We start from the raw sequence: 27,947 nt of genomic DNA on the forward strand, positions 1-27,947 counted from the left end.
TTATAGTCACTATGTAAAAAGGAAAAAGCACCGTACTATTGTAAGCCTAACCCTGTATGTTGCCTTGGAGAAAAGTGTCAGCTGAATGTATGAAGCTGTATGAGTGTTCAAATCAATGGGAGACCGAAGGGGATCACCTTTTAAAAATTATGCTTGTAATTAGAAAGGCTGCTAAAATGACTGCAAATAAACAATCTCTCCACCTTCATGCAACTTTCTGTTACAGCATTCAGGAATCTTCCATACCTTTCTTGTACTATAGTTTTACTGTATACATGAGGAAAGAAAATCTTACGGGATTATACTTGAACAGTTTTCAACTCCCAAAGGAGGTTCTCCAGTCCGAGGTCTCCAAAGACATCTAACTGAAGGTTGCTATTCTGCTCCATATGCTGCACACATCTGATAGTTCCTTCAATATGATCTCTAACTCCTATAATGAGCAAGCAATGGATCCACAGTAGAGACCAGATGAAAGCAACTAGTCTCTAATTGTCTATCAGATCATTGAAAGTCTCCAGCCGTCTGTCAGATGAGCAGCCATCTAGCCTAGCTTAGACCTGTGAGAGAGGCATTGAGTGCTGGTCATTTCCTGTACAATGGTCAAAAGATATCATGGTTACCATCATGCTAAGACCTAAAGCATAGATGTCTGATCTCAAGGTGGGGCAGAAGAAGATCACTGGAATAATATAGCTGTCAGGTGTTTTGGTAGGGTTTCCTTGGGCCACTGAGCACACAGGGTTCAATATGTACATATTGCTGACGTTACTGGATGTATTCTCCCTAGACTCTTATGTAAGCGCTCCAACGATTAGTGCTTATGTAATTTAAGGTATATAGTCAGGCTTATATACATAGTGCTATAATATATCAAAGGATGCTCGGTCTGCAGGTATGTTTGGGTGCATCCTAAAGATATGTTGGAGGTCAGGGAGTATTACTGTTCCTTTTCTGGATGCAAACAGTAAACACTGCAGGGTCCATCATTCACAAGTGTATGTGTGAATGTCTGGGACAACTGGACAAAAAATCTGTACCTATTTAGTGAAGACAGCATAACGTATCAAAGCCACCCATTCTCCTCTTTTTACCTCTTTTGATTATCTGAAAATTATATATGTTCACATACAATGAGATCCACACTTATAAACTCAGTTTTGCCATGCAGACAGCTAAATCTGAATTAGTCACACCAAACTACAGTATCTGTAACAGTGCAGTGCAAATTTCCCTACTGGTGTCCTAAATCTTCGTACTGATGTATTATTAATGTAAACAAACTCCAAAATACACAACCTTTACAATGAATTTTTCAAAATAAGATACAGAAAAATATATAAAATATTGCACATCAAAGGTAATAAATATTCCTGTTTTCCGCTATCTTCTTCCCTTCCTCACATGGTTCAGTTTTTAAAGAAAACAGCTTTCCCCATTTCAGGATAATACAAATACTGTATGAACCCTGAAAATAACAAAGGCAGCATTTACAGTACATACGCATGCTTAATGTGCCAACAGTTTCAGTACAAATCTGCCACTCAATTATTTATCAATATATGGATACTGATATTGATATCAGATATAGATATATTATCAGTATATACTGTAGATACTGATTATATGATTTAAATTTGTTTAACAAACAGATCATTTAAAAGTGTATCTAAACATTCTGCTGTTGTTTTCTGTTTCCAATAAGAATATCACTGGAAACCAGGCACTGTATATACTAATCAATAAATTTTATAAAAAAAAAAAGCTGAAATATAGTCAGGGGGGTGCGGTGGCGTGGCAGGTTTGGCAGGGTCCCGCTCTCTGGCGGGTCTGGGGTTTGAGTCCACTTTGGGTGCCTTATGACGGACTGGCGTCCCGTCCTGGGTGCGTCTCCTCCCCTTCCAGCCTTACGCCCTTTGTTGCTGGGTTATGCTCCGGTTCACCACGACCCCAGTAGGGACAAGCGGCTTCAGACAGTGTGTGTGTGTGTGTGTGTGTGTGTGTGTGTGTGTGTGTGTGTGTGAGAGAGTGAGAAATATAGGACATAGTTTTGGCTACTACTAAAAACAGTTTCAGGGGATCGCTAACACCACAATGTATGTTTATACATACAAAAATATAGTCACATTGGCATTTTTTCAATACTCACCTCAACCTTATTATAACGCAAAATATTACAGGAAACATTTAAAAAAAAAATAAATTGGCCACGCTTCAGCATTACTGTATTAGTGGGAAAATCTGGATATCCTTATAATGTGACAGACAGAGTTCATACCCGTGTCAATCCTGAAGCAGGTGTAGTGGAACTTGCCCATGTAGAACTCTACACCAATGATGGCGAACATGACAATGGCAAAGAAAAGCAGGAGACCTATCTGGAGCAGGGGCACCATGGCCTTCATGATGGACTTCAGCACTACCTGGAGGCCTGAAAGCAGAGAGAGAAGATGAAAACATCCAACTGAAGAAACAGGCCAACAGGCATTCCTATTTCCTGAGCAAAAATTAAGATAACCAGTTCAGATGTTATTTTTAAGGGCAATACTTTGGGGGGGGGGGGGAGATTACTAAATAATAAACAGCTAGGTAAACAACACACGCAATGGAAAGAACAAGTGTTACTGGGCAGCTGATAGCATAGTGGTTAGACCTGCAGCCTTTGGACCAAAAGTCTAAATCCCACCTCCAGCTATAGTACCCTTAAGCAAGGTACTTACCCTTAATTGCTCCGGTAAAATTACCCAGCTGTATAAATGGGTAAATAATTCTACGTAACTGAATAATGTAAGTCGTTTCAGAGAAAAACATTAGCCAAATCAATAAATGTGATTTCAGGAACTTTGCACGTTTATATAAATGCATTCAACTAAATACTGAATATTAATCAGTTTATGCTGGAACATATGAATATCACTCACTTGGAATTCCAGACACAAGTTTGAGAGGACGTAGGACTCGCACAGCCCTGAGGGTCCGCAGATCAAAGTCAGAGCCCACAGTGGCCAGAATCCTACAAGAGCGCAAAAAAAAACATTAAAAACTGAAAGAAACCTTACATTGTTCCATCCAGCCATCCATTACCAAAAAGCACTTTACAACTTCAATGTCAATGGGGTCACCACCTATCCTAGAAGAGGAAAGATTGAGGCAGGATACACCATGGACCATCTAGGGCAGTCACACACACTCATTCACCCATACAAACACACACTAAGGGCAATTCAGTCTTTAATTCACCTGAAACATGGGTCTGTCTTTGGACTGTGGGAGGAAACCAGAGCACCAGGAAGACCCAAAATGAATACGCAGTCTCTACACAGACTCAAAAACACAACCCAGGACCTGTGAGGCCATCATGCCACCTTCTTTACATTGTTTAATACCAAAAAGAATAATAAAGTCACAACTGGAGGTTGACAAACCATTGCAATGTGAAGAAGTGCAGAGGAAAGGGAATGCGAAAGAGACAGAATTGTGTCAGACAACTGTCTTCATCCCAACACATTCCAAAACTAAACTTGATTATCAGTCATGAGCAGACAAAAGACCCTGTGAAGAGCTCTGCTATGAGCTGTCATTGAGGACAAGCCTGTCACAGAGATTAAGGGTGAGATTAATGTGGGAGCAGATACTGAGAATATATATGTCCTGCAACAGTGGACTTGTGATCAGATGAACCTCAAGATGAATAGTGACGTGGAGTATCAGTTCTTGCAATGCCTCATTAAAGTAAATTAAGATGAAAACCATCAATGATTGAAACTAGGTGGGCTTCCCTAGTAAATGAGTTGGTGCATCTTCCTTCCCCATCTTGGAGTTTGCATAATCATGAGCCTTAGGCCTTAACAGTTCCAGTCCTCATCGCTAACAGCCTAATATGTCAGCACTCAGGCTTCAGAAGCAGAGGAATGCAGAGGGAAGGGGGGAGCATCTCTGTGGTGCACTCCATCACCCAGGACTGTCTGCCCAGCAGGTCCCTGCCTGTCTGGGCCCTCCCGCCAAGCACTGGCTGCTTCTGCAGTCCTCCTTGCCAAACGAAATGGCAGAATGGTGTCCCACCCGCATGAGCAGCCTGAGGGTAAGGGCTGTGCCAGACAAAGCAATGGATTGAGGAGAGAGGAATAGCATGGGAAAGAAATAGGGGGTGAGGGAGTAGGAAGAGAAGGCAGGTGGTGGCAGAAACGAAACGAGTATAAAAGGGAGCAGAATAACCAAAATGTGCAACAATAAGCAGGATAAGAACAACAGAGCAGATAACACTCAAAGGGTGGGAAACAGAGTGTCTTTCTGTCATTGGATGACTAGCTGATTGATGGAAATCTGGGTAAAAAGGGCCATGGCACTGAAACACATTTAAAATTAAGCTCCTTTTATATCAGATCCCATACTTTCAGATTACATTCACAATCCCCCCTCGTCAGTGGTCATTTAGCTCAGCGGTACTCAAGACAGTGACAGGGACGGGTCTCAGCTCTGCTCTGGCACACAGATGCTGGCCCGAGCAGAGGAAACAGAGCTGTCTCCTAAGATCCCAGACAAGCCATGTCTGTACAACCTGCCTCCCTGATCACTCACTACTAAGCTCTACGTTCACATGAGACTTTAAATCGTACCACTGTGGACAGTACTGTACAATGAAAACCGTATTCCTTAATGGCAAGGAATGATAGGATGTCTTCACACAGCTCTTTTTCCTTTTCTGCTATACCCTGTCTCTTACTTTTCTTCTTCCATTCACCTTTAGCACCACTGGACATCCAAACACTAACTCAGACTGGCAGAGTAAAAAAAAAAAAAAAAAAAAAAAAAATACATCCTCACTGAGAGGAAATAGGTATCCCAGGGACATCCCCATTGGAGACCTGTTAAATTATTTAGAATGTCACCTATCCCTTCCCTTATTTATTGCAACAGCTTTGACAATATGTCCATACTGGTACATTCATGGAAAATTGTGCTGTTGCTACAGGAACGTATGTGGCTATTGAAAGCACGTTCAGCATCACACATGCATACCAGCACAAATCGCCAGCCTTGAGCAGCGACACACTCACTAATGTGAGTCTTAGCAGAATGTTCAGAAAAATTACAATACAAACTGCATACAAACAGATACAGAAAAAGGAGTCAATATTTCAAACTTTTTGCTTTCTGAAGTGCCAAACCAAGAATGACTTTTTTAATGTTTTAATCGCTTGTCTCATCTTGGACCATCTTCACACCAATTCAGTTTTCACATCGTCTGTTTACTCTTTACGTCACCATGTGCTATGCTAACTGGATCACAACATATTGCTATAAAAACAAATTAATTTTTGATACTCAAAGAGATAACAGACAATGCAATGCTGTTTGTCTTTTTATGATTAATACATATTCAGAATTTACAGTATATGCCCATAGAAATGAAAAGGAGCAGGAACTATCAATGGCCAGCTGACTGTGATTTACTCCCTGCAGCCACAGCGAGGAGGGACGCCGTCATCTGTCATCCATAATGTTGATTACTTACGCAAACAAAAACAGCACTTTGAGCTGTATTTGTGAAAAAGGAACTAGTCTGCTCAAAATAACTGCATTAGTGAAGGAAAAAAAGAGCAGAATAAGGGAGACCAGTGTTAAATTATCATTCAGGCATGTTGCATACTGTATACGATTTCATTTGGGTAAAGGGCACAAGCAGCTACGCAGCTGTGTGTTTCCTAAGTTTTTGAAGTAAACAGATGCCCGAGTAAGACACAGCGTGAGAGGCAAGGAAATGAGCCGAACACACATGCCTAATCCCACCACAGCAGCTAGAAGAGTGAGAACAGGTCGTAAGAGCAATGGCTGCTGCACATCCTTTACCTTCAACATAAAACCACCTTCAGATACAACGTAAAACCACCAGCAATGAGCATTCATCCATCACATGCTCTCTTGTCATTTGCATCATTGATCACAGGATTATTGTCATCACGCACAATGGCTTTGAAGGTTTCAGTCAGCTCTTCAGTTCTGATCATGAGCCTCTGCTGGGCACAGAGCACCAAGAGCCTGGCTACCGACCAAGGGTGATACGAAGAACTGCACAGAAGAGAAACACTTATCTCTTATCTGTGCCCTGCTTCAAGTGGAACTCTGCAAGGAATTAACGCACACAATCAATGAGCTTCAAGTGCATGTAAACCTCATTAAACAAGAGGAGGAGCATCCCTGAAAGGCCACTGAGAACTCTTGGGCTCTCAATTACCTCTGTTGCAATATAAAGGGCAACACTGCAGTGAAAGGTTGTCATAATAAAGTATTACAAAGCTCTCAGACATCAGCACAACAGCCCTTGACTTAACAACTGCAAATATTCCTTACAGGACTTCGGGCTACTGACAAATGGAACTGCCAATTGTAATGGTTTGGAACTTTAGTATTTATGAGGTGTATTAAGGCTCCACTGCAGGCGTGAAGAAGAGGATTATAACAGAGTGGTCCGTGGTGACTCGTCATGGCCAAAAATTGCTCTTTTTCCACTTACTCTAGACCAACTGAAGTATTGAGGTCAGGTTAATCCGCCAATAGGGAGCTCATTGTAATCAGGGGCCAGTCAGCATCAATGTAACTCATGTCTGTTCCAAAATATCCAATTTGTTTGTTTTCGGTGTCAGAATACCAGAATCACTGTCCAGATTGCAGCTGTACTCAAAGCCTGGGGATATTAATTACACCATACTTTCTTGACCATTGCAAGAATATAAATTAGGGAGAGAGGATTCTTCTCACCAGTTTCCTATTCTGCACATCAATTAATCAGTTACGTATTTGTTCGAGCACATTTTCCTCCAGAGTGAATCAAAGCACCAGAAACAAAAAAAAACCCAAAGTCAAATGAGGAAAACTGGAAAAAATAATCCCTAAACCCAGGGCCTGACTGAAATTTCAAACAAACAAACAAACAAACAAACAACAAAAACTGATTAAAAAACAACAACAATGGATGAATGGACACTTGTACACTAAGCCGTTGATAATATATTGTGATTTTGTGAATATATGGCTTACTCTTGCTTAGATTTTTAGAATAACACAAACGTTAATGCAATGTTTCTGGTTAGTTTTGGATAAGTTTACAAATTAGGAGTGCAACTTGAAGTGTCATAGTAAAAAAAGATGATGTGCTGACACCAGAACGTTTAATCACCTCACAATCAACAGCCTAGTAAAGATCATTAATATCTCACTCCATCTGTGCTCATTGCCCTCCTTCCTTCCCTTCTCCTTCCTTCACTCTCATTAGGAGGACCATGCCTAAACTGTCCCGATGAGGAAAAAACAGGCCCAGTAAACAAGATTCTCCCCAGCCTGCAGCTAAAAGTGGAGCAATGAAAGTTCTCAATTTGCTCCGTTCACAGGAGTAATCCTGAGTCTGGAACATGCACATGTGTTGTGAGTACGAAAGAAATCATTTAGATACAGCTAAAATTCCAGAATGGACACGAGGGTGGAATTCTGACAAGACTGGCCCATAGACAAGATGAGGTCGCTTGAGCTGTAGGAATCATCTGGACATGTGTGCTCACCTACTGAGTCCTACTGAGAAAATTGTGTTACACAGTAGATGAAATGGCAGCCATACTAAAGATCTGACAATGCATACAGTCTTTTGGCAAAAAAAATTCTTTAAAAATTTAATTTGATTCATTTTTCTAAATGTCAGCACAAACCACTGACCGGTTTTGCAGCACTGCACTATGGGTTAGGCAAACAGAATCACATTGTCATCTCAGAAGAAGGGAAGCCGAGGAGTTGTTATGGTGAACCTAATCACGGCTGCGTTTATTTCGAACAAATCCGAAAGGGCAGGGAAAAACCGTGGTCGGGGACAGGGGGTGGGTCAGGCGATGCGCGGGCATAGTTTCGTAGGATGAGGCCAGGGACGTAGTCGGGAACACACAGTCAGGCTCGGAAGCCAGGAAACAGAGAGCAAGAGAGAGTCGATGATGCGAAGCACGCGGTGGTTGCTCAAGATGAGGCTCCGTGAGCAGGTGTGGAGTCCCGGCCCCTGTATACCGTGCCTCCTTGATCAGAGGCAGGCGTGGGTGTCGTGCGCAAGGCCGTGGGCATGACACTCATACCCCTCTGCGAAAAGATTATTTTACTGTACACTGGTACTTACGAGCGTACGTTGTAAGTTACGGATTCTCCAAGATCTGACCATTTCCAAATAAAATTATTTACATTTCATAGCCTTTCCTTCACTATTCTATTTTCTTTCCACAATGACAATACATACAAATAAAAACACTGCAGCTGAGCCTTAATATAAGCCATGAAGTGGTACTTTGCTGATCACAGCAGTTTAGAGGCGGCCACCTATGTACTGTGGTAAAAGCTTCCAGGTCAGCAACTGTTAGAGGGAATCTGGCATTAAGCCTTCCACGGGTCTTTCGCTGGATCTGAAACTATGTAAAATGTTAGAAATATGGTGGTTTTGTTTGTTCCTAAGCGTATGTGCTGTTCTCATGCCAAAATATAAACACACAATTCTCACGCCTTTCTAGATATGTAACTAAGAAAAAAGTTTAATCTCTCATCAGCTGAATGCATAAATAAATACACATATAACAGGCAACATTGCTAGACAATGTGTCACAAATACTCCAATGTCACACTGGGGCTGGCGTGGACACAAAGACACCCCTGTGCAATAATACTTACTACCTACCTGAGATAAATGCAATAAATGCAACCCTTCAAAATATGGATGGCATGGGTCAGCTCACATCCTGCCAGTGCCTGTGAAGCAAACAGCTTTCCAGTGCAAAAAACACTAACATAGCAAAAAGGTTGTCCTGTCTCAGACCAACCCATGCTGACTTGTAACTCTTTTCAGCAAGTACTTATGGTGTGTCGAAAACTGCGATCCAAAGATGAAAACGGAAGTTCTCTTCTGGCAGGAAAGAAATGGTGAGCAGTGGGATGCAGTGGTCACCCTAGAGAATAACATGGTGTGCTGCATTAGCTCTGCCTGCCTGTGAGGGTGGAGCCGGAAAAAGGAATCACACAATTACAGGACCACAAGAATCTCTTAACACCGGAGCCGCGCGCCCAGGGGCCCGGAGCTGCTCTAGCCGTTGTTACACAAACGCACATCCATTGACACAGTGAAATGTGACTCATCATACAGTCTCTTGCCACACTCATACACCTCTTCAAGAGCCCACTGTGTCCGTGTGGTCCCGACAACTCAGTACAGCAGAGTATTCTTACTGGAGTAAACAAGGGTGAGTACCATGGTTAAGGATATTGCAAAACGAGGGGGGATTAATTGTGAGCCTCTGGAGAGCAAGACAATGAACGTAACAACCGCAATACCCAGTGCCGCCCAACAGACAGGCTTTGTCTGGCTATAGTATCCCAGTCTGGTGACAGTTAACTACTGCTCTTTTGTTTAGAAAAAAAACAAGATTAGTCTGAAGAAAATAAATTCAGTTTATGCTGTAAAATTTATAGCACATTTTGTAGATTATTTCTTATTTCTGTCTTATTTGGCCTGTCACTGGGGGCTAAGTTACTGCTATATCAGCTTCAAAGATTTTGATGTGCAAAATAAATACTGCATTGAATTTAAAGTGTAACCATGAAGGAGGACAAGAAATATTCTGACCGTAGTACTAGTTTTATGACTGCTTAAGGCCAAAGACTGAAGACAGCGAGATCATTCCATTAATTTAACTTCATTTATTAATGTATTAACTCATGGCTTTAAATTACAATCTGTTGAATCTATTGGCCTTGACATGGAAAAGAAAAAAAAAAAACCAAACAATTTCGTTGTTTTCTTAAGCGGGAGACATAAGGTCAAGAAATTCGTGAAGAGGTGAGAAAATTATATGCTTTAAAGGCGCAAGACATTCTCACTTCTGCTGTGTGACACAGCCACATAAACAATCCTGTGAGCTTCTCCGGCTTCAACTCAAAGCTAGCGCTCTTGCCACTCAACACTCCCTTCTGTCACGTTCACACCCACAACTCAATCGACAGCACCTGACTGCAGTCTAGCACCTGACTAACTGCTTACCCTTTAAAAGACCCTCCTCAGCTCCCATACCTTTGCGGAGTCTCGTCAGGGACAACCGCCCTCCTTCGTGACGTCCAGTTTACACGCAACCCTTGTTCTCAGTTCTCGTCCTCCAGTTTTCGACACTTCGCTTCGTTTCCCGACCACGTCCACGGATCTTCGTTCCAACGCCGACCGTCGATTGACCGACCCTTTGCTTTGTCCCCTGACCAAGCCCATGGACCCTCGCTCTGACTCTGACCGCCGATTGACCGACCATTCACCCGACACTGAGAGCTTGCCTGATCCCTTGAATCCAGACGAACGACTCTGCACTTGGGTCCAGCCGTCCCAGTTCCCTCAGTTCAGCGTGACACCTTCATTGCATTTGGCTCTTATGAAGAGGCAAACTCATCAACCAGACACCATGGGGCTTAGCTACGCAGCAACTGTGCCCAGTCCTTGCGGTCCGACCTGCATGGACCACCACCCTCACATGTCCACTCTGTCCCATGATCCTCAACCTTATAACTTCAACCTCAATGATCTACAGAGTTTGGTTATGAATTGAGGGTTCAAAGACAAAAGTACAATGCTGTACCAGTTAACAGTAGAGAATAAATTTAGCAGAACTTCTAACAAAGAACATGCTTGGTTTTGACACCAGACAACTCAAATTTGATGGCAATAAAAATAAAAAGTCAACAATGTCTTGTACAACTCGGCAATGTAAATGATTTTTAACCTGTGAACAATCCTAGTTAAAGGTCTCGGTATGGTCTCTCTTGTCAGTGCCTTAAGTCTTACAATTTATCACTCAGGAGTCCATCTTCTCTATTAACGATGACTGGAAATGAAACAAATGTGACTGAAGGATTTTGGCAGCCAGAAGATATTGATGGTCACTTAGCTCTGAAAGGGATGCAGTTTTGAGGCTACATGATGTTTTTCACTCCATTTTGAATTGGAAGTTTGTATAACCCCAAACTCAAGCCAGTTGTTGAACTCAGACAAACAGCCATAATCAGCTGTAGTCTAGTCTGGCACTCACAGAACCAGGGGCAACGAGCAGGAAATAAGAGTTACCTATGACTAACAGCCTTATAACTTGAAGTTCATTCTGTTACCTCTGGAGTCACAAAACTGTAGCTACCCGGATCAAATTCAAGACTCTGGTTACGGAATGTAAAACCATCAATGGATCTGCTCACCAATATCTACAAGATCTGATCGCTCACTACACCCCAAGCAGACTGCTGCGTTCCTCCGCCTCTGCCAAGATTTTCGGTTCTGGCTCCGATGTGGTGGAACGACCTCCCCCTTTCACTCAGAACTGCTGAATCTCTCTCTACATTTGAGAAGAATCTCAAAACTCAGCTCTTTCGGATTCACTTCTCCCCTGATTTCAGAAGCGCAGGATAAACGTGTGTTTGTGTTTAATAATTGTATGATAATTTGGATAATAATACAAAAGCTGGGGGGGCGCAGTGGCAAAGTGGGTTGGACCAGGTCCTGCTCTCTGGTGGGTCTGGGGTTTGAATCCTACTTGGGGTGCCTTGTGATGAACTGGCATCCCGTCCTGGGTGTGTCCCCTCCCCCTCCAGCCTTACGCCCTGTGTTACCGGGTTAGGCTGCGGTTCCCCGCAACCCCGTATGGGACAAGTGGTTCTGAAAATGTGTGTGTGTGTATATGTGTGTGTGTATTTTTCTCTAAGATGTACTTCGCTTTGAAGAAAAGAGTGTGTTGAATGAATACATGTAGATGTAAACCAACTTCAAAGGAAACAGAACTACATTTTCCATTGGATCCTTGAAAGAAGTTAAACCCAATCTGTGAATGATAGATTCGATCAAGTAAGTTCAATGCATGGATTTAATTTCACATTGACTCTTTTAAAACTGAACTGGAATTTGAGGCAATGAACTGAAAAACTATAACTTTCTTCAGGATAATTAATTGCTTTTTTATTAGAATTCAAAAACTGCAAAGTCACGGTAAGTAACAATTATTTAAATTCTTAATAAATTAACCAAGTTAATAAGGATAGCATAGTACAAAAGGGGGTGCGGTGGCGTAGTGGGTTTGACCAGGTCCTGCTCTCTGGTGGGTCTGGGGTTCGAGTCCTGCTTGGGGTGTGTTGTGATGGATTGGCGTCCCATCCTGGGTGGTCCCCTCCCCCTCCAGCCCTGCACCCTGTGTTGCTAGGTTGGGTTCCAGTTTGCTGCAAACACACTTGGAACAAGCGGTTTCAGTCACTATGTGTGTGAGACCATAGTACAAGAGAGTTAGTAACAAAAACAGTGAAGGGCTAATCTGTCTGGGGCAGCACTGGAGAACAGCCACATTCAGCATAGGTATGTACTGCAGGGCAGCCCAGAACAATTACAATACTGGCCTGTACCCACTACATGTACACAGTATACTTCTGAGCTTTCCAATGGAAGTACTACAGTATACCAGTAGTAGCTGGAAGAGGTGATGTTGGGGAATACTAAAAGCAGACATCAAAGATGTATAATCTTGAGCTCCACACAAGATTATACTATTGGAGGATATCAGTTGTAGGTATATGGTAACACTACATAGTATCCATTGTAAGTCGCTTTGGAGGAAGAAAAAAATTAATTGAATAAATAAATGTAAATGTATATACTGTAGGACAACTGCCAAGATATACCAGGCACTAATGGAAGGTGCAAGCAAAATATACTATGGAGCTATGCAAATAATGTACTAAAAGATATCATTAATAGGCAAGAGAGGTGAACAGACTACCCATTGATCTTATGTGAGGGGGTTCTTAAACAGAATAACCTAACAAGTATTCTGAAGCCTTGCAAATTATCCGAAGTTAGTAAATACCCTGTGATAACCTGGACAATATTTTATGTTGCTGATCCTCTTTTTTTATATGTAATCACTGCAATATGTAGTCACAAAACTACATAAAGCAATCCTAAACTACTCTCTACTCATATTAATCTCACACTCTCAGAGGGTTTAAATGTAAATTGTATTGCACAACAGCCTACATTTCTCCATGTGTGGTATTTGAGTCAATTAAAACTGCTAAACACTACACCCTCGCTCCGTGCGTAAATGTTAATTAGCACTGGTCGACTAATGCATCCCAAGCTGATCTTGTGCTAATGGCACAAGTTTTTTTAAAAAAAAAAAAAAAGAGGGAAAAGAACTGAGTCATACATTTTAAAAGTCACTTCTAGTTCATACAATTACCTGTAATGATGCTACACTGTAAAAGCACTGAAAGTGCAAAAGCAATTAACACCTGCCAAGATTTTTATTTATTTTTCTTTTTCTTTTAAGTTTAATGTGGGATTTCTCAGAAGGAAAAAAAAAAAAAAGAAAAAAAAAAAAATCACTGAGCTGTTCTCCAAAAGTAATCTATCCTAAGGAGGTAGTGAGTCTCAGAAATATTGATGATTATTTAGTTGCTTACTTGACCTTTTAAAAATGTACTATTTCACCAATCAAAACAGTCGGCATTTTTAAGCACTACACATTTATGCACATGTTTCGAGCTACAGTATGCAGAAAGCAGCATTGTGCTTGAATGTGATGTAATGGATCGGCATCCACTGTCAGTGACGTGGAAAGTCTGGCTCTCCAGAGCCAAGATTCCCTGACCGCACTGCCCAGGCTCAGACACAAATCACATTTCTACAGACATCGCCTTGGGGAACGGCTGTGGTGCCATTACCTCATTAGCAGGTCACTGTTCAAGAAATCTGGAAGGCAGCACACGAATAAAGCTGGCTTGCTGACAGGAGGAAAAAATAAGGTGTCCCCTTAAAGACCCCTGACAATTTCCAAAGACCACAAGTATTCAGAGGCCATTCTGGACTTGTTTAAATGTTATCACCAGCCCAGAGCTTGCACATGTAGGGTTTTCTGGGGACTGCAGGTAATGCGGCTTTTAAAGCCGTAGGAGAGAGTTCAGAGGCTCAGCAATTTGATTTTAAAAACGGCCTAGCCATGTGATTTATGAAGGTACACAGGTTGCTACACCTGCTCCACATCCTTGACACCCAGAGTAGAGGAACAGCTCTAGACTGTCACTGGGTTCTTCATAACGCCAGACCCAACAAACACAGCCCTCACAAGACGTCGTTAATACACAGTGTACCAATCGACAATCCTTTTCTAGCTCGGAAGGGAACAGAAGACATAAGAATTGCACTGTCATGGTAATATAAAGTGGCAGTAGAATACATTAACACGTCACAACTTTACTGAAACAAAGCATAAATGCAAAGCAGCTTCAGTTCTTTGCAGGCTGGTTTTTCATGGAGGAGTAATTACTGTGCAATTTAAGAGTAGCGTAGTGGTTAGTGTGACTGCCTTTAGACCCAAAAGTTGCAGGTTCAAGCCTCATCTCCAGCTACAGTACCCCTGAGCAAGGTATTTACCCTGAATTGCTCCAGTAAAATTACCCAGCTGTATAAATGGGTAAGTAATTCTAACCTTAACATTGTAAGTTGCTTTGGAGAAAAGTGTCAGCAATTTGATGTGTAAAGAATCATCTTAGAATTCAGCAAAGGTTTCAAATAGTAACATAAAATTTGTTCAGTGGTATCTGGTATGGGGGGGTGTGGTGGTACAGGAAGTTTGGCTGGGCCTGCTCTGTGGGGGGTCTGGGGTTTGAGTCCTGCTTGGGATACCCTGCGGCAGACTGGTCCCCCCCTGCGCCCTGCATTGCCGCATTAGGCTCACCGTGACCCGCTTGGGACAAGCAGTTGTAGACATTGCATGTCTGGGTATCTGCTATGTGGGCAATGCAGGAGAAAGTGTTGCTGCTTCACAATGCCTGGGCTGTGTTTTAGGATATGGGTTTGAAGCAGACCCTTTTGGGAGTTTACCTGGTATCCAAGACAGTGTGTACCCTGCCATGAACTGGACAAATGGCTGCTGAAATGATTATCTGCAATTGGACTTTAAATGACGAGTTCGGAAAATCTGCGGGACAGACTTGTCGCTTCATTTCTATTATTTTAACTGGACATAAAATGGCAAATACAGTGTCATTGTGTATTCGCTACTGACAAATGCAAGAGAAATATTGATTTAAAAAATGTAATGCCAGCGCAGGCGAGGAACCAGTGAGGACTGTTGCTTGGTGAGGTAGCGGAAGACTTGTGAGCCTGAATATAGATTACGATTTTTAATTATCCACACATGCTTTGTGGAGTTTGGGAATTATTTGTGGCTTCGGAAATCTTTGCGTCTTCAGCACTACGCACGGGAAGTCTTGTCAGAAGCTCTTACATTAAATGTCTTTAATTTTAGCATTTCGTACCTTCTGCACCCATCGTTGCCCCCGTATTCTTGTAGCGTGAACCTTACAACCACGAAAAACCCTAAGACAAAACTAAACGTAACCTCTATTCATAAAGCTGTGATCCACCTCCGGCTTCTAGGTTGAGCAACTGAGCAGAGCGTTATATATTTCACTGCGTTATTTGTTAAATAAATATGCTCCTGAGGTGAGGCTTTTCTTAAATATTCCTGAGAACTGCAGTTTTGTGATGGATGCTGTGTCATCCCTTTGTGCAAAGAGACAACAGCTGTGCAAAGTCGGAGCAAAGAAACCTTCTCCACCCAGAAGCGCATGGTTATAGTAGGAAATTAGTCACTTAATGGACCCTCTGATAACTTAGACAGACGAGCCCCATCATTTCCTTTATTGCATTTCTGCCTGCATCTGCAGCCAGGCAATTTAAAGCAAACCACTAAATTGATTTTCATGTTTTAGTTTGCTCATATGTGAGTGAGGCATTAGGAAAGTAAACACCCAATATGTTACAGGAAAGGATGCCCTTTACAGATATTTTGAATCAACGTCACTGTCTGAAGGATCTCAGGAAAAATAAGTGTTTTTTTTTTTTTAATTATTGCTAAAATTTAATTATGTTCTGCTGCCTGATTGCGGCGACGTACTCCTAGTTGACAGTCCTTTTATTACCGTGTGTTTATGACAAGGGCATAAACCCTGCTATCAGAGAATATCTTACGTTTTGCGTTCTATATTCTCTGAGTATGACAGTCGTCATTTCTGGAGAACAATTTTCTGATTAACTGAAGGAGAAGGACAACTAAAAAGACTTCAGTTCAACTCCCTTCGTAATATTCTATGCACATGCACAACTTAATGGATTTATATATGGATGGGGCAAATATTTCTCATCCACTTAGAAAGAATAAAATGAGGAAATAAACGTAGCGAGCCTCTACAGATGAGAAAACTGAATGTTTAAAAAAGGGCCAATTAAAAAGAAACAAGACACACACAACACACTCTTAAGACAATTGTGAAAAGTAGAATTATGCTGATATTCTACTACCTATAATAGGAATGGCAGATAAAATGTTATGGATAACAATATGTTGATTACGCCGGTAAGCACACATGCAAGTCGTGTGGGTAAGATTTCACTATGTGTGTCACTGTGTGCAGAAGTATGACGTTAAAATGATACTTTGGCAAATGCATTATGTAAAAATATGTGTTTGTGTGCTTTTTGGGGGATATCCATGTTTCGAGTAAGAACGCACTCCCTGCACCCTACATCTATTTGTAAATGTGTCAAGACACTTATCAAAAAAGAAAGAGAACACTTAGATAACATGCAAGATGGATCTCTGAAAGGCAAACACATTAGCGTGAAAGCCCGGATCATCATCCTGTCTGCGTTTTGCATCCCTTGAGCATGCTGAAATGGGAGGACCTTCCCCCTACCATGTGGAGTAAATAGCTGAGGAAAACAGAGCACACTGTGTAAACGATCTTGAAAAGCAAATGCCTTAACATCACCAGGGCTTTCATTCCATATGATGTGGAAGAGCATAGTGCTAATGATCATGTAAGCAGCTACAAACTGGCACTTCTGTTTTACATTAATTTATCACACGCTTTTCTCCAAAGCAGTTTCCAATGAACTTTATTTTGTGTTACCAGCCCACACCTTATTCACCGCAGTGACTTACACTGCTAGATACACTACTTACAATGGGTCACACATCCATACATCAGTGAAACACACTCTCTCTGTCACTCACACACTATGGGGAACCTGAACAGCATGTCTTTGGACTGTGGGAGGAAACCAGAGCACCTGGAGGAAACCCACACAGACAGAACATGCAAACTCCACACATACTGAGCGGGGATCAAACCCGTGTCCTCTTGCACCACCCAGGCGCTGAGACAGCAGCACTACTCACTGTGCCACCCTGCTGCCCTGTATCACCCTACATTTTACTACATCACCAAAAGTGAGTACGTTCTAGCATCTGCACGAAGTGTTCAGATGTGTACCGAGGGGGAAAGGATAACTGAGCGCTGGATTATGAAAATAGCTCTCCCTAAAGGACTAAAGGAGAACCATTCCTGGTAAACTGACCATTCCTCAAAAAGGAATGGGTACTGGAAAGAAAAACATACTGAGAGAGAGACAGGAACAGAAAGAAACAGGTCCCAGGGAGAAAGACTAGGAAAGGGGCAGAGAGACTTTTGCTAACACAGAGACTGAATGTACCAGAGTGACACACACACTTTTAGAACCGCTTGTCCCATACGGGGTTGCGGGGAACCAGAGCCTACCCGGTAACACAGGGCGTAAGGCTGGAGGGGGAGGGGACACACCCAGGACGGGACGCCAGTCCGCCGCAAGGCACCCCTAGCGGGACTCGAACCCCAGACCCACCGGAGAGCAGGACTGTGGTCCAACCCACTGCGCCACCGCACCCCCTTGGAGCCAAAACAACTGCAATTAAATCTCAGCATTGGCTCACTGGACTCCAGGAGGTCAGAAAAGGGGTTAATGGGTTCAGTAAAGACAGTAAGTTGAACCTAGAGCTCATCTGTTCAGCTGTAACAAGCACTCTTCGGATTGTAGCTCCAGGAGTGTAGCTGAATAGCTCGACTATAAATGCAAAACATATTGCAATACATGACACTGTAATTCATCATGTATGTGTCTGAGCCACGTGAGGACATATTCCACTTCTCTGCGAAACAGCAACAACCGGGTTACACTCAAGCTGCTTTTTTCGTTTCATCTATCATACTGATCCGTTTTCTTTTTTACATTTCCCTAAAAGAACACTAACATTTCGTAATAATACTACTACTAAAGCTTGCATCTGGGAGAGAGGAAGCCATTTAAAAATATTTAGACATGCACAATTGTAAATAGAATATATTGTGCTGCATTGTTTTCAACAACTCAGAACTCATTTTAAAATTCTTTCAAAAATCAAACAACAATAAAAAGAACCCATGAACCTGTGGTGCCAAAGGCCTTTTCCCTACTTCCCTAGTACAATGACAGATTATACAGGTTTGCACATAATTTAACTAACTACTATTTACTAATGGGGGGGTGCGGTGGTGCAGTGGGTTAGACCACAGTCCTGCTGTCCGGTGGGTCTGGGGTTCAAGTCCCGCTTGGGGTGCCTTGCGATGGACTGGTGTCCCGTCCTGGGTGTGTTCCCTCCTCCTCTGGCCTTACGCCCCTGTGTTCCTGGGTAGGCTCCGTGACCCCGTATGGGACAAGCGGTTCTGAAAAGGTGTGTGTGTGTGTGTGTGTGTGTGTGTGTGTGTGTGTGTGTGTGTGTGTGTGTGTGTGTGTGTGTGTGTGTGTGTGTGTGTGTGTGTGTGTGTGTGTGTGTGTGTGTGTGTGTGTGTGTGTGTGTGTGTGTGTGTGTGTGTGTGTGTGTGTTTTTACTAATGGGGTGGTGCGCTGGGTTCGGCCCGTGCCCACTGTGTGGCGGGTCTGGGGTTCGAGTCCTGCTTGGGGTGCCTTGCGGTGGACTGGTGTCCCATCCTGGGTGTGCCCCTTTGCGCCCTGTCTTGCTGGGTTAGGCTCCGGCTCATCGGGACAAGTAGATGCACACATTGTGTGTGTGGGTGGTTCAGTAGGCTGTAAATACATTGTCTTTTGTTGCATAGATGAACAAAGCATGGAGCCATTCAACATGAAAAGTTCATTTTCACACATCTTACTTTCAGCAGCATGCTCAGCAAATAAGTTATCTTTGCACCCGATGCACCGTGTTCATTAAGTGGAATTTTGAAAGAGGCCAAGAGAATAAACCACTGATGCTCTCAAAGAAAAATGCTACATGGCCATCAGGCTCAAAGTGGAGGAGCGAATCTCAGATTGAATTATCAAAAGCATTTAGCTAAAACTCCATTGGCAGCTATGTTAGATTGATTTTTGGCTCGTACATATGACGCGATGGAAAAGGTTCCAAGCATCTGCAAACAACAATAACAGAAGAAGAGTGGAAAAAGTGCAGTGCCAGCGTTTTTCGCAATTAATTTAATATGGTCGGCTGCAAGGGTTTCAGAAAATTGATATAGTCACCAGCTTCCTAATTTATTAGATTTCTGAGACTGATGAATTATACATTTCTAATGCCTTTCAGGGTAGGCTGTGGAGCTCGCCTTTTTCTTTAAGCAATATTAAATGTACGTAAAGCACTCTTCCTACTCGGAGAGCATTGCAGAAACATGTCTTCATCGAGCTGCATTCCTTCGGTTCAAACATTGCGAGCAACTGACGTCAATAGAACGGTTTAAATAAATCCAAAACCAGTCAGCAAGAGCTACATGGACAGAATTTGACATCAGTAAAGTATTTAATGATTTGTTATTACTGAGATCAAACACCCATCAGTATTTCAGTTTAACGGAATGTATTAATGAAAGATGGAATAAATGTTACATTTTGCTTAAAAGAAATCTGCACTGAGGGTGGAAACAGGCATTTCAACTTCCCCAGAGTCTTTAAAGCAACTACGTGATGCTAAAGTACAGGTATCATTAGTCATGTATTTGAATGACTCGCACAGCACGTACGTTCTTGGTCATATAAAATCACTGCAGGGACTGTAGCATCAATGAGCTTTCCTGTTTTTTGATGGCTGTGAACATGCACTTATGGCTTGCTGACAAGTATGGCAGTACAGCACACCTCACTGCTGGTAAGACTAGTGAAAGAGGGAAGGAAATCATTTTGCGTATAAACATGCATATATATGATTGTGTATGTATGATTGGGGCGGCACGGTGGCACAGTGAGTAGCTGACCCAGTGTAAGTAGTGTATCTAGCAGTGTAAGTCACCTTGGTGAATAAGGTGTGTGGGCTAGTAACACTACATAGTATCCGTTGTAAGTCGCTTTGGACAGAAGCGTCTGCTAAGCGAATAAATGAAAATGTAAATGTGTACACAATTCATACACATTCATCAATATCATAAACATTCAAGTGCCACACATTTACACTACATTTAATAGACACTTTTCTCTAAAGCAACTTCCAAAGAACTCTATGTAGTATTACCAGCCCACACACCTTATTCACCAAGGTGACTTACACTGCTAGATACACTACTTACACCGGGTCACTCATCCATACATCAGTGGAACACACTCTCTCTGTCTGTCACTCACACACTATGGGGAACCTGAACAGCATGTCTTTGGACTGTGGGAGGAAACCAGAGCACCCGGAGGAAACCCACACAGACACGGGGAGAACATGCAAACTCCACACAGGCTGAGAGGGGATCAAATCCATGTCCTTTCACACCACCCAGGCGCTGTGCCACCGTGCCGCCCATTTTTATTTAGTCATTTAGCAGACGCTTTCCTCCAAAGCGTCGTACATCTCAGAAGACAAAACAAAAACGACATTATATCAACAGAAGGAGAGATTTGGATGCAAACATGTGATTCTAGATAAGTGATGCCATAACTCTAGCTTCTGAATCCTGTTAATTCCACTGTGAACTCTAGTCAAACTGAACAAAAACATACTGTTCTGACTGGAGATGAATGCACACGCTAAGATCCATACCACAAATAAACTGGTGTAGTTTATATTGTAATTAAGGGTGGCATGGTGGCAGAGAAAGTAGCATTGTTGTGTCACATCTCCTGGGCTGTGGGTTCCAACAAGGGATTAAATCCAGCTCAGAATTTGAGAAGTTTCTATGTTCTCCCAGTAATTATGTAGGTTTTCTACAGGTACTCTGGTTTCCTCTCCCAGTCCAAAGATGTGTTTGAGGTAAGCCAGTGCTTCTAAATTGTCTATCATGTGTGGCTGTGATTTCCCTGTGATGGAAAAGCACTGTGACAAGTGTGTACCTGCCTCATACCCTGGGTATCCCAAACAGGCTCTATAAAACTTCAACCCATAACTGGACAGACAATTACTGATAATTAACTGATGGATGATTTGCAAATAAAGTACACTGTAAAACAAACTTAGTGAAAGTCATACACATGAAGGCTAAGTCTTAGTAGATGCTTAGTGAAGCGATACAGACCACTACGAGTAAGATCCTGCGGCGAACACTATTTCTACAGTTTCAGCATTTACATTTATTCATTAGCTGATGTTTTTCCCAAATAAACTTGCACTGTTAAGCAACCTACAATCATTTACTCATTAATACAGCTGGGTAACTTTACTGGAACAATTTAGGGTAAGTGCGTGACTCAAGGGTACTACTGGAGGTGGAATTCAAACCTATGACCTTTGGGCCACTACCAGATGTCCCAGTGCTGCCCCAGCATGAACGCAAGCTTTAAGAGGTACTGAGCAGAGACAAAGCATTCCTCTAAATCTTCATTCTTTCGAGGCTGTTAACATCAAGACAGCTAATTTTGAAAAAAGACCTTACGAGGATGGAATGACATCTCTAGTATGTATTTATTATATCTAATGAAACACACCACTCAGTACACCCCCTCTGTTGAGTCCTGGCATAGACCGTCTCTGAATGCGGCAATACAATCTCTTTGAGCTGTCGTTTGAAACGACTGTCTACGAAGAACTTAAGTCTGTGGTTCTAAGAACACGTTAAACAGCTATACGAACTCATTTTTGACATCTGACAAAAGGTAGTTCACTGGTTGATTAATTGCACAGCTGTGGTTGTCATGCGGCCCTATACAAACGCACACTCTTCGATAGTTTCTCCTGTAATGCTCCCCTTTCTTCTGGTCCGCTTCGCAGACTTCAAGACGGAATCCTCACGGTCACGCCGAACACTTAGGAGCGTGAACTAAACCAGATGAAAATGAGGTGAAGAACCACAGCTAAAGCAGGCAGGATTGCGTTTTGCCAAGATCTCCCTGTACAGGCCTGACCCCTTTGCTCCAACCAGACGGCCGCACTTAGCTACATGGAAAGGTACCATTACGTAAGAGCCACTAGCCAGAGCAAGAGATTTAGTCTGCAGATCCCCTCCGATTTCACCGACTGCTTCTAGACACCGCATAACCCCGTCTCCCCGTTCTTTGCACTCTCCCTTTCATTGACGTGGTGTCTTTTCCATAAAGAGTTCCAGGGATCAACATAGATATTCCAGGGTGACCGGTTCATTGCAGACAGATCAAGGAAGTGTTCGTCTCCCTCCGGAGCCCCCACATCTACGTTAGTAGATTTTCTTTCTGTGGTCACACATCTACTAAATATCCAGTAAGTAAAATTTATCTGCAATGCATTTCAACCCTGTCAACCAGATAAGGACTTTTATTATATACAGACAAGATTAAAAATAGGGTGGCATAGTGGTGGAGTCAATATACCTGGTGTCTTGCATACTCCTGGTTTGTGTGTTTTGCCATGGGTGTTATGGAAGAAATGCGACATAACGCAAAGAACCCAAGATAGGAGAAAGTATCTTACTTTATTTCACCCCAGCTGGAGGGAGAGTCCCTTGTCCCCAGGGTCAGAGTCTAGGGAGTTGCCCCGGGCATCCAATACACACATGACTGTTTATAGGTCTAAAAGCGCATGTTACATATATGGTAACATTTCTCATTGGCTTTTGTTCTGCATGATCAACGCGTGCTCAGCTCGTGTTTACCTCTGATTTGTTACTTGATTTAGCCTATAGGAAATGTAGTAGAAAAATTAAGGTATGTGCATCATAAAGCAGGCACCCTACACCCCTTCAGCTCATCCACTAAAGCTGTCAGTATTTTATTTTCTTTTTTCTTCAGTACCTGCATCTGGTAATTGTCTGAACTGAGTCTAAGTTCAATACACTCCTGCTTGTCAAATAATGGGCTTTCTGCAACAGTTACAGAACACATCAGTTGGATATTTAATTCATACTATCATTTCTGCTCAGTTTTCTTATTTTAAACCCCTCACAGTGTGAAACCATTTCTGTAGGGGCAGCTGGCAGCATCGTGGTTAGAGCTGCTGCTTTTGGACCCAAAGGTTGCAGGCTTGAAACCCACCTCCACCTGAAGCCTAAATTGCTCAAGAATAACTTCCAAGCTATACAAATAGGTAAATAATTGTAAGTTGCTTTAGAGGACAGCATCAGCTAAATGAATAAATGTAAATGTATGCAGAAGTCCTCTGTTCTCCCAGGTTTCCTCCCGCAATCGAAGCTGTGAGTTGGTGACTCTAAATTGCCCTTATGGTGTGTGTGGGTCTGAGATGGAGTGATTCCCGTCTAGTGAGTGCCCTACCTTACACCCTCTGCTTCCAGGATAGATTCCAGACCACCACAGCTCTCATCTGCACAAGTGGTTACTGACTATGCATGAAAGATATGGATACAAAGCACAACTGATGGATTTTACGCAGAGTTTGCAGATACAATATACTGTCTCTTTTGGACGACCGTGGCATTGAGGAAAATTGTTTCAAATTGAAAATTGTATGGCTCAACTTGAAAATCACTGAGGAAATCAACACAAACTTAATTTATTCTCACAGGTCATTATTTATATTTATATGAATTCCCTGATGACAGAACTCACAGGTTTAATACAACAGACTGCCCTGGTGACCTGACCCATCATACTATATTTACGGAAACCTATTACTCATGCAAAGTACCATCTCCTGAAGCTGATCATTAGGTCTGAGTCCTGATCCATTCATAGGAGCAGTACATGAGCTCACACATTTTGGCCAAGGTGGCAAACACGTTAACAGAAACCAGTCTTACAACCTAGAGTCTAGTCATACAAAATGTGCCTCATTCTAGCACGAGGGTCATAACTTGCCAAAAAAAAGCACATGAACTTGTCAGATTCAAATGCAGGGTCCTGTTGCCAAGAATGAAATAAGAATGGTTTATAACCAACCTAGCACAAGGCATTTATAATTCATTGTTATATTCTGAACACCGCAAGCAGTCGAACGAATGCATAAGCAATTCTGTACATACAGTACGGAACCTATACGCAATTATACATGCATTTTAATTTGGAATTCTGGAAAGCTGTACCAGTGTATGATTCTTTCTGCCTACCGCAAGTGAACCGTCGTGCTTCGAAGCAAAACCAAGGTATGGGCTGACACATATTTTAAATGTCATTCAAATGTAGGTATTACAACATTACATAATAAACCAAACAAACCGGCGTATAATATAAATCTGCTGTATTTTAGCAGAAATAATATATTCCACCCAATATGTACCATGGTATTGTACTTCTTGACAACCTGCAAAAATGTTCATTCCCAGTGTTAGAGAATCAGAAAATAACTGTAAATGAGCGAGATTAGAATTTCATGAAGATGTATGGAGTGTTGGCAAATATGGCAGAGCACACTAAGCAGAGAGTCAGTGGACATTGTGGCAGGCAGCTAGTTGCTAGAAGTGAATGTGTGGGTAGGCAACCCTTATTCCAGTAAGTACCCCCTTCACCAACATTGCATACACATCAGCACAAACACTCACCTCTACCTGAGTGTGTTACAACTGGGAGAAGATCGGAGGTCCCCCTCTCCAGCATTCTTGCAGCCTTCTTCCCCATCTAACCCACATCTGCCCATCAGGACCGACTTTAAAAGGAACCTGTCAGAAGCTATCTTTGCAATGTCTTAACTGTTTACTTTGCTGGCCATGCTCCTGTTGAGCTGCTCCCCTGTCCTTAGGCATCTTTCATCTGTTGATCCTGCTCCTTAGTATGTCTTCTGTCAAGAGGTTCATTTACACTTGAATATCTGCATCATTACCATTACTATTACATTTGAGTTTTTAAATAAACTGGGCACTTGAGTTCATCCTCCCCTTCAGAGTTTGTGCAATTAAAGTCTGCTTTGACAAAGCTTATCAGTGGGGTTAAACTGGAGGAAGCCTTCATGGAAAATATCTGGGAAATGATTCTTGTTAATATAATTGTCATGACACTGGGGAATAATACTTCAGATGACCATGAGAGGGACCGCTCTAGGTCCACCCAGCTTCCTCAGTGCACCTGACCCCCAGTCTAATTCCCAGCCCTATAAAAGGGCTGAAGAAGTACCATCAGATTGTGTATTAATATTGAGCTCTCTACAGCCTTGCCTGGAATAACCGAATGATACTTGTTTACTACTCTGTTTGCCGAAGTTCCATTCCCAGTGTATTTCTCCTTCGGTTCTGAGCTCCTCTCCTGTCTGTACCAGTCTTGCATGCTTCTGCCCAGGTCCTACGTTCCAGCCCTGTATACATCACACCTCTGTGCATTACCTCTGGTCCTGTACCCATGTTCCACCTATTGTCCTTGTGAGAAGACTCTGTACTTCTCCTCCTCTCATGTTCGTCATATCATCTATGCACTTTGTCTAGTCTGCACTGTGCACTTGTATATAAACTCTGCATTTGAATTCACGCTTTACATATATATCCAGATATTACAGTAATACACGTCCATGTTGCATCCAGGCGTTACAGTAATTCCCTGCACATAACAGTTCAGACAATTTCTCACTATGCTTTATATCAGTACGATCCACCCACTGTCAAAACCCACTTGTCACAAGCGGGGTCGCGGTGAGCCGGAGCCCAATCCGGCAACACAGGGCGCAAGGCCGAAGGGGGGGGGACACACCCAGGAGGGGATGCCAGTCCATCACAAGGCACCCCAAGCAGGACTCAAACCCCAGACCCAACACACAGCGGGCACCAGCTGAACCCGCTGTGCCACCACACCACTGCGCCCCCCTACATCAGTAAGAGAGATACCAATTAGTCAGAATATATATGTACTACTAAAAGTGATAATTAACCATACAATTCTTTTACTACCTAAAAATTCTAGGCTTTGACCTTTTCAAACTATGGCTCTTTCAAATATGTAATAACATAATGAACTGTCTGTAAAGAACTGGAAAAAGAAGACGCTCTCCTTACAAATCATTTTTTTTTTATACCTAGCAGGCCAAATGACTCATGAATTTCTCTACATTCAGTGTTAGCAGAGGCAAAAGTGACCGGACAGGCCAGTGTGAGACAAAGCCCGGCTTCCCCCCGTCAGAAGAGAGCGCTAACCAGTAGATGTTTGTGTGTGCGTGCGCATGTGTGGGTGTGTGTGTGTGTGTGTGAGTGTCTCTGTATGTATTTTAAGAGGGGGAAGCCACAGAGGAAACCACTTCCACTACATCACCATAGAAACAAGAGGGCAGACCAGCAATGCCTCCACTGGTCTCATTACAATGTGACAGTAGGAGAGACAGAAGCAAAAGAGAGAAAAGAAAGCAGCACAGAATAATATGAGGGAAATGTCAGAATTAAATGCATTTTTATAAGTCTGGCTTGACTCTTCATATAAGCAGAGACAATACACACTGCATTTTGGTACTGCTGCGTCATTCAACCAAAAACACAACGACCAACTTATACACTTTCTCATCAAAATGAAAAATTTCCTTTCAGTCAGTATAAAGAGCTATAGGACTGGATTTTGTTTCGATATCGGCGTCAGCATTTTAATTTGCAAGTATGAACTGTACCAGCTCAGTGGGCAAGGAGAAAACTGTTGTCTAGATCGTGGTGTCAGTAACTGCAGGAGATGCTTAGTAATGTGATTTGGGTGGGTTTCCAAGCTGCTCTGGGAAAGTTAAACCACCAATGCACCCAATCCTGCACAACGGAACACACATCGAGCAAATTACATCACCTGCATGGCTCAGATAACTGGGCATGCATAAGGAAAATTGGAATCCGTTCAGCAACTTAAAATAATCTGCGTCTTGGCAGGCAAGACAACGCTTATGTGGAGAACTTGAAGTAGGTTCTATGGTATACACGAATCACATTGAAAGTGATACAAGATGGCGATTCGGAAGATCAGACTCTCTTCTTCGCCATGCTTATTCATCTTGAAAACTGCATTTGGAGTCACCTGCGCACGAGTTATATGATCCAAAAATAAAAGTGATGGTTGAACCGAGCTGTAATGTTTGACAAGTTACCAAGAATATCAGATGTCAAAAAAACTTGACTAGCATTTTATACAGGGATTGTAACTTGAAGCGTAATCAATAAGGAACAATATCTGAAAATTGATTCAGACTAAACACGCAGACTCCGCATTCTATTTTAACATGGACATAGAACAAAACAACACAGAACAGCCAAAAGTTAAGCAGATACCAAAAATGGTCTTTGGATCACTTGCTGTTCCCATTGCTAACATAGAAAGCTGTACTGAGTTTTTCTTGATTTATCCTTTCAATTAACTGTTTCCTTATTAACAACTCATGAAGACACAGTTAAAATATCTTGAGAACTTTCTAATTCAGAGTTATTTTATTAGTTCCCCCAGTACAATATGTTGATACCCTGTGCTTGCTTTGTGTACCAAGTCCCTGCAGCAGCAATGTGACTGCCACCATTTCACCACAGCACTGCAACGCTCTCCAGCAGCACCTCCAAATCAATCACCGCCCCTAGAGAGTGGTGGGCTGGGAGGCCTACAGTCATCGATCCTCCTCTGAGTGGTGTTTCATGAGCCAGAACTTCACAGCCACTTAATAATTGAACATTTTGTGTGAAGCTACTCTGTATACATTCTGTCTGTTTTGCTTTCATGACATTTGAAAAGTCCATGTGGATAAGGTCAGCTATCTCTGTTCTGGTAC

General features: G+C 42.4%; 1 protein-coding gene across 15 annotated transcripts in view; it reads right to left on the reverse strand.

The window, feature by feature from the left end:
* The window catches only part of cacna1ba (calcium channel, voltage-dependent, N type, alpha 1B subunit, a), a 126,369-nt gene that overhangs the window by 78,091 nt on the left and 20,331 nt on the right, over positions 1 to 27,947 (reverse strand). For all 15 annotated transcript variants that reach the window (XM_029259368.1, XM_029259367.1, XM_029259366.1 and 12 more), the window contains exons 4-5: positions 2,922 to 3,013; positions 2,279 to 2,431 (exon numbers count right to left, since the gene is read on the reverse strand). In XM_029259368.1, coding sequence (XP_029115201.1) covers positions 2,279 to 2,431; positions 2,922 to 3,013 — 245 coding nt within the window. The remainder of the gene's footprint in view (positions 1 to 2,278; positions 2,432 to 2,921; positions 3,014 to 27,947) is intronic.

The sequence above is a fragment of the Scleropages formosus genome, chromosome 17 (assembly GCF_900964775.1).
Source record: "Scleropages formosus chromosome 17, fSclFor1.1, whole genome shotgun sequence".
Classification (NCBI taxonomy): domain Eukaryota; kingdom Metazoa; phylum Chordata; class Actinopteri; order Osteoglossiformes; family Osteoglossidae; genus Scleropages; species Scleropages formosus.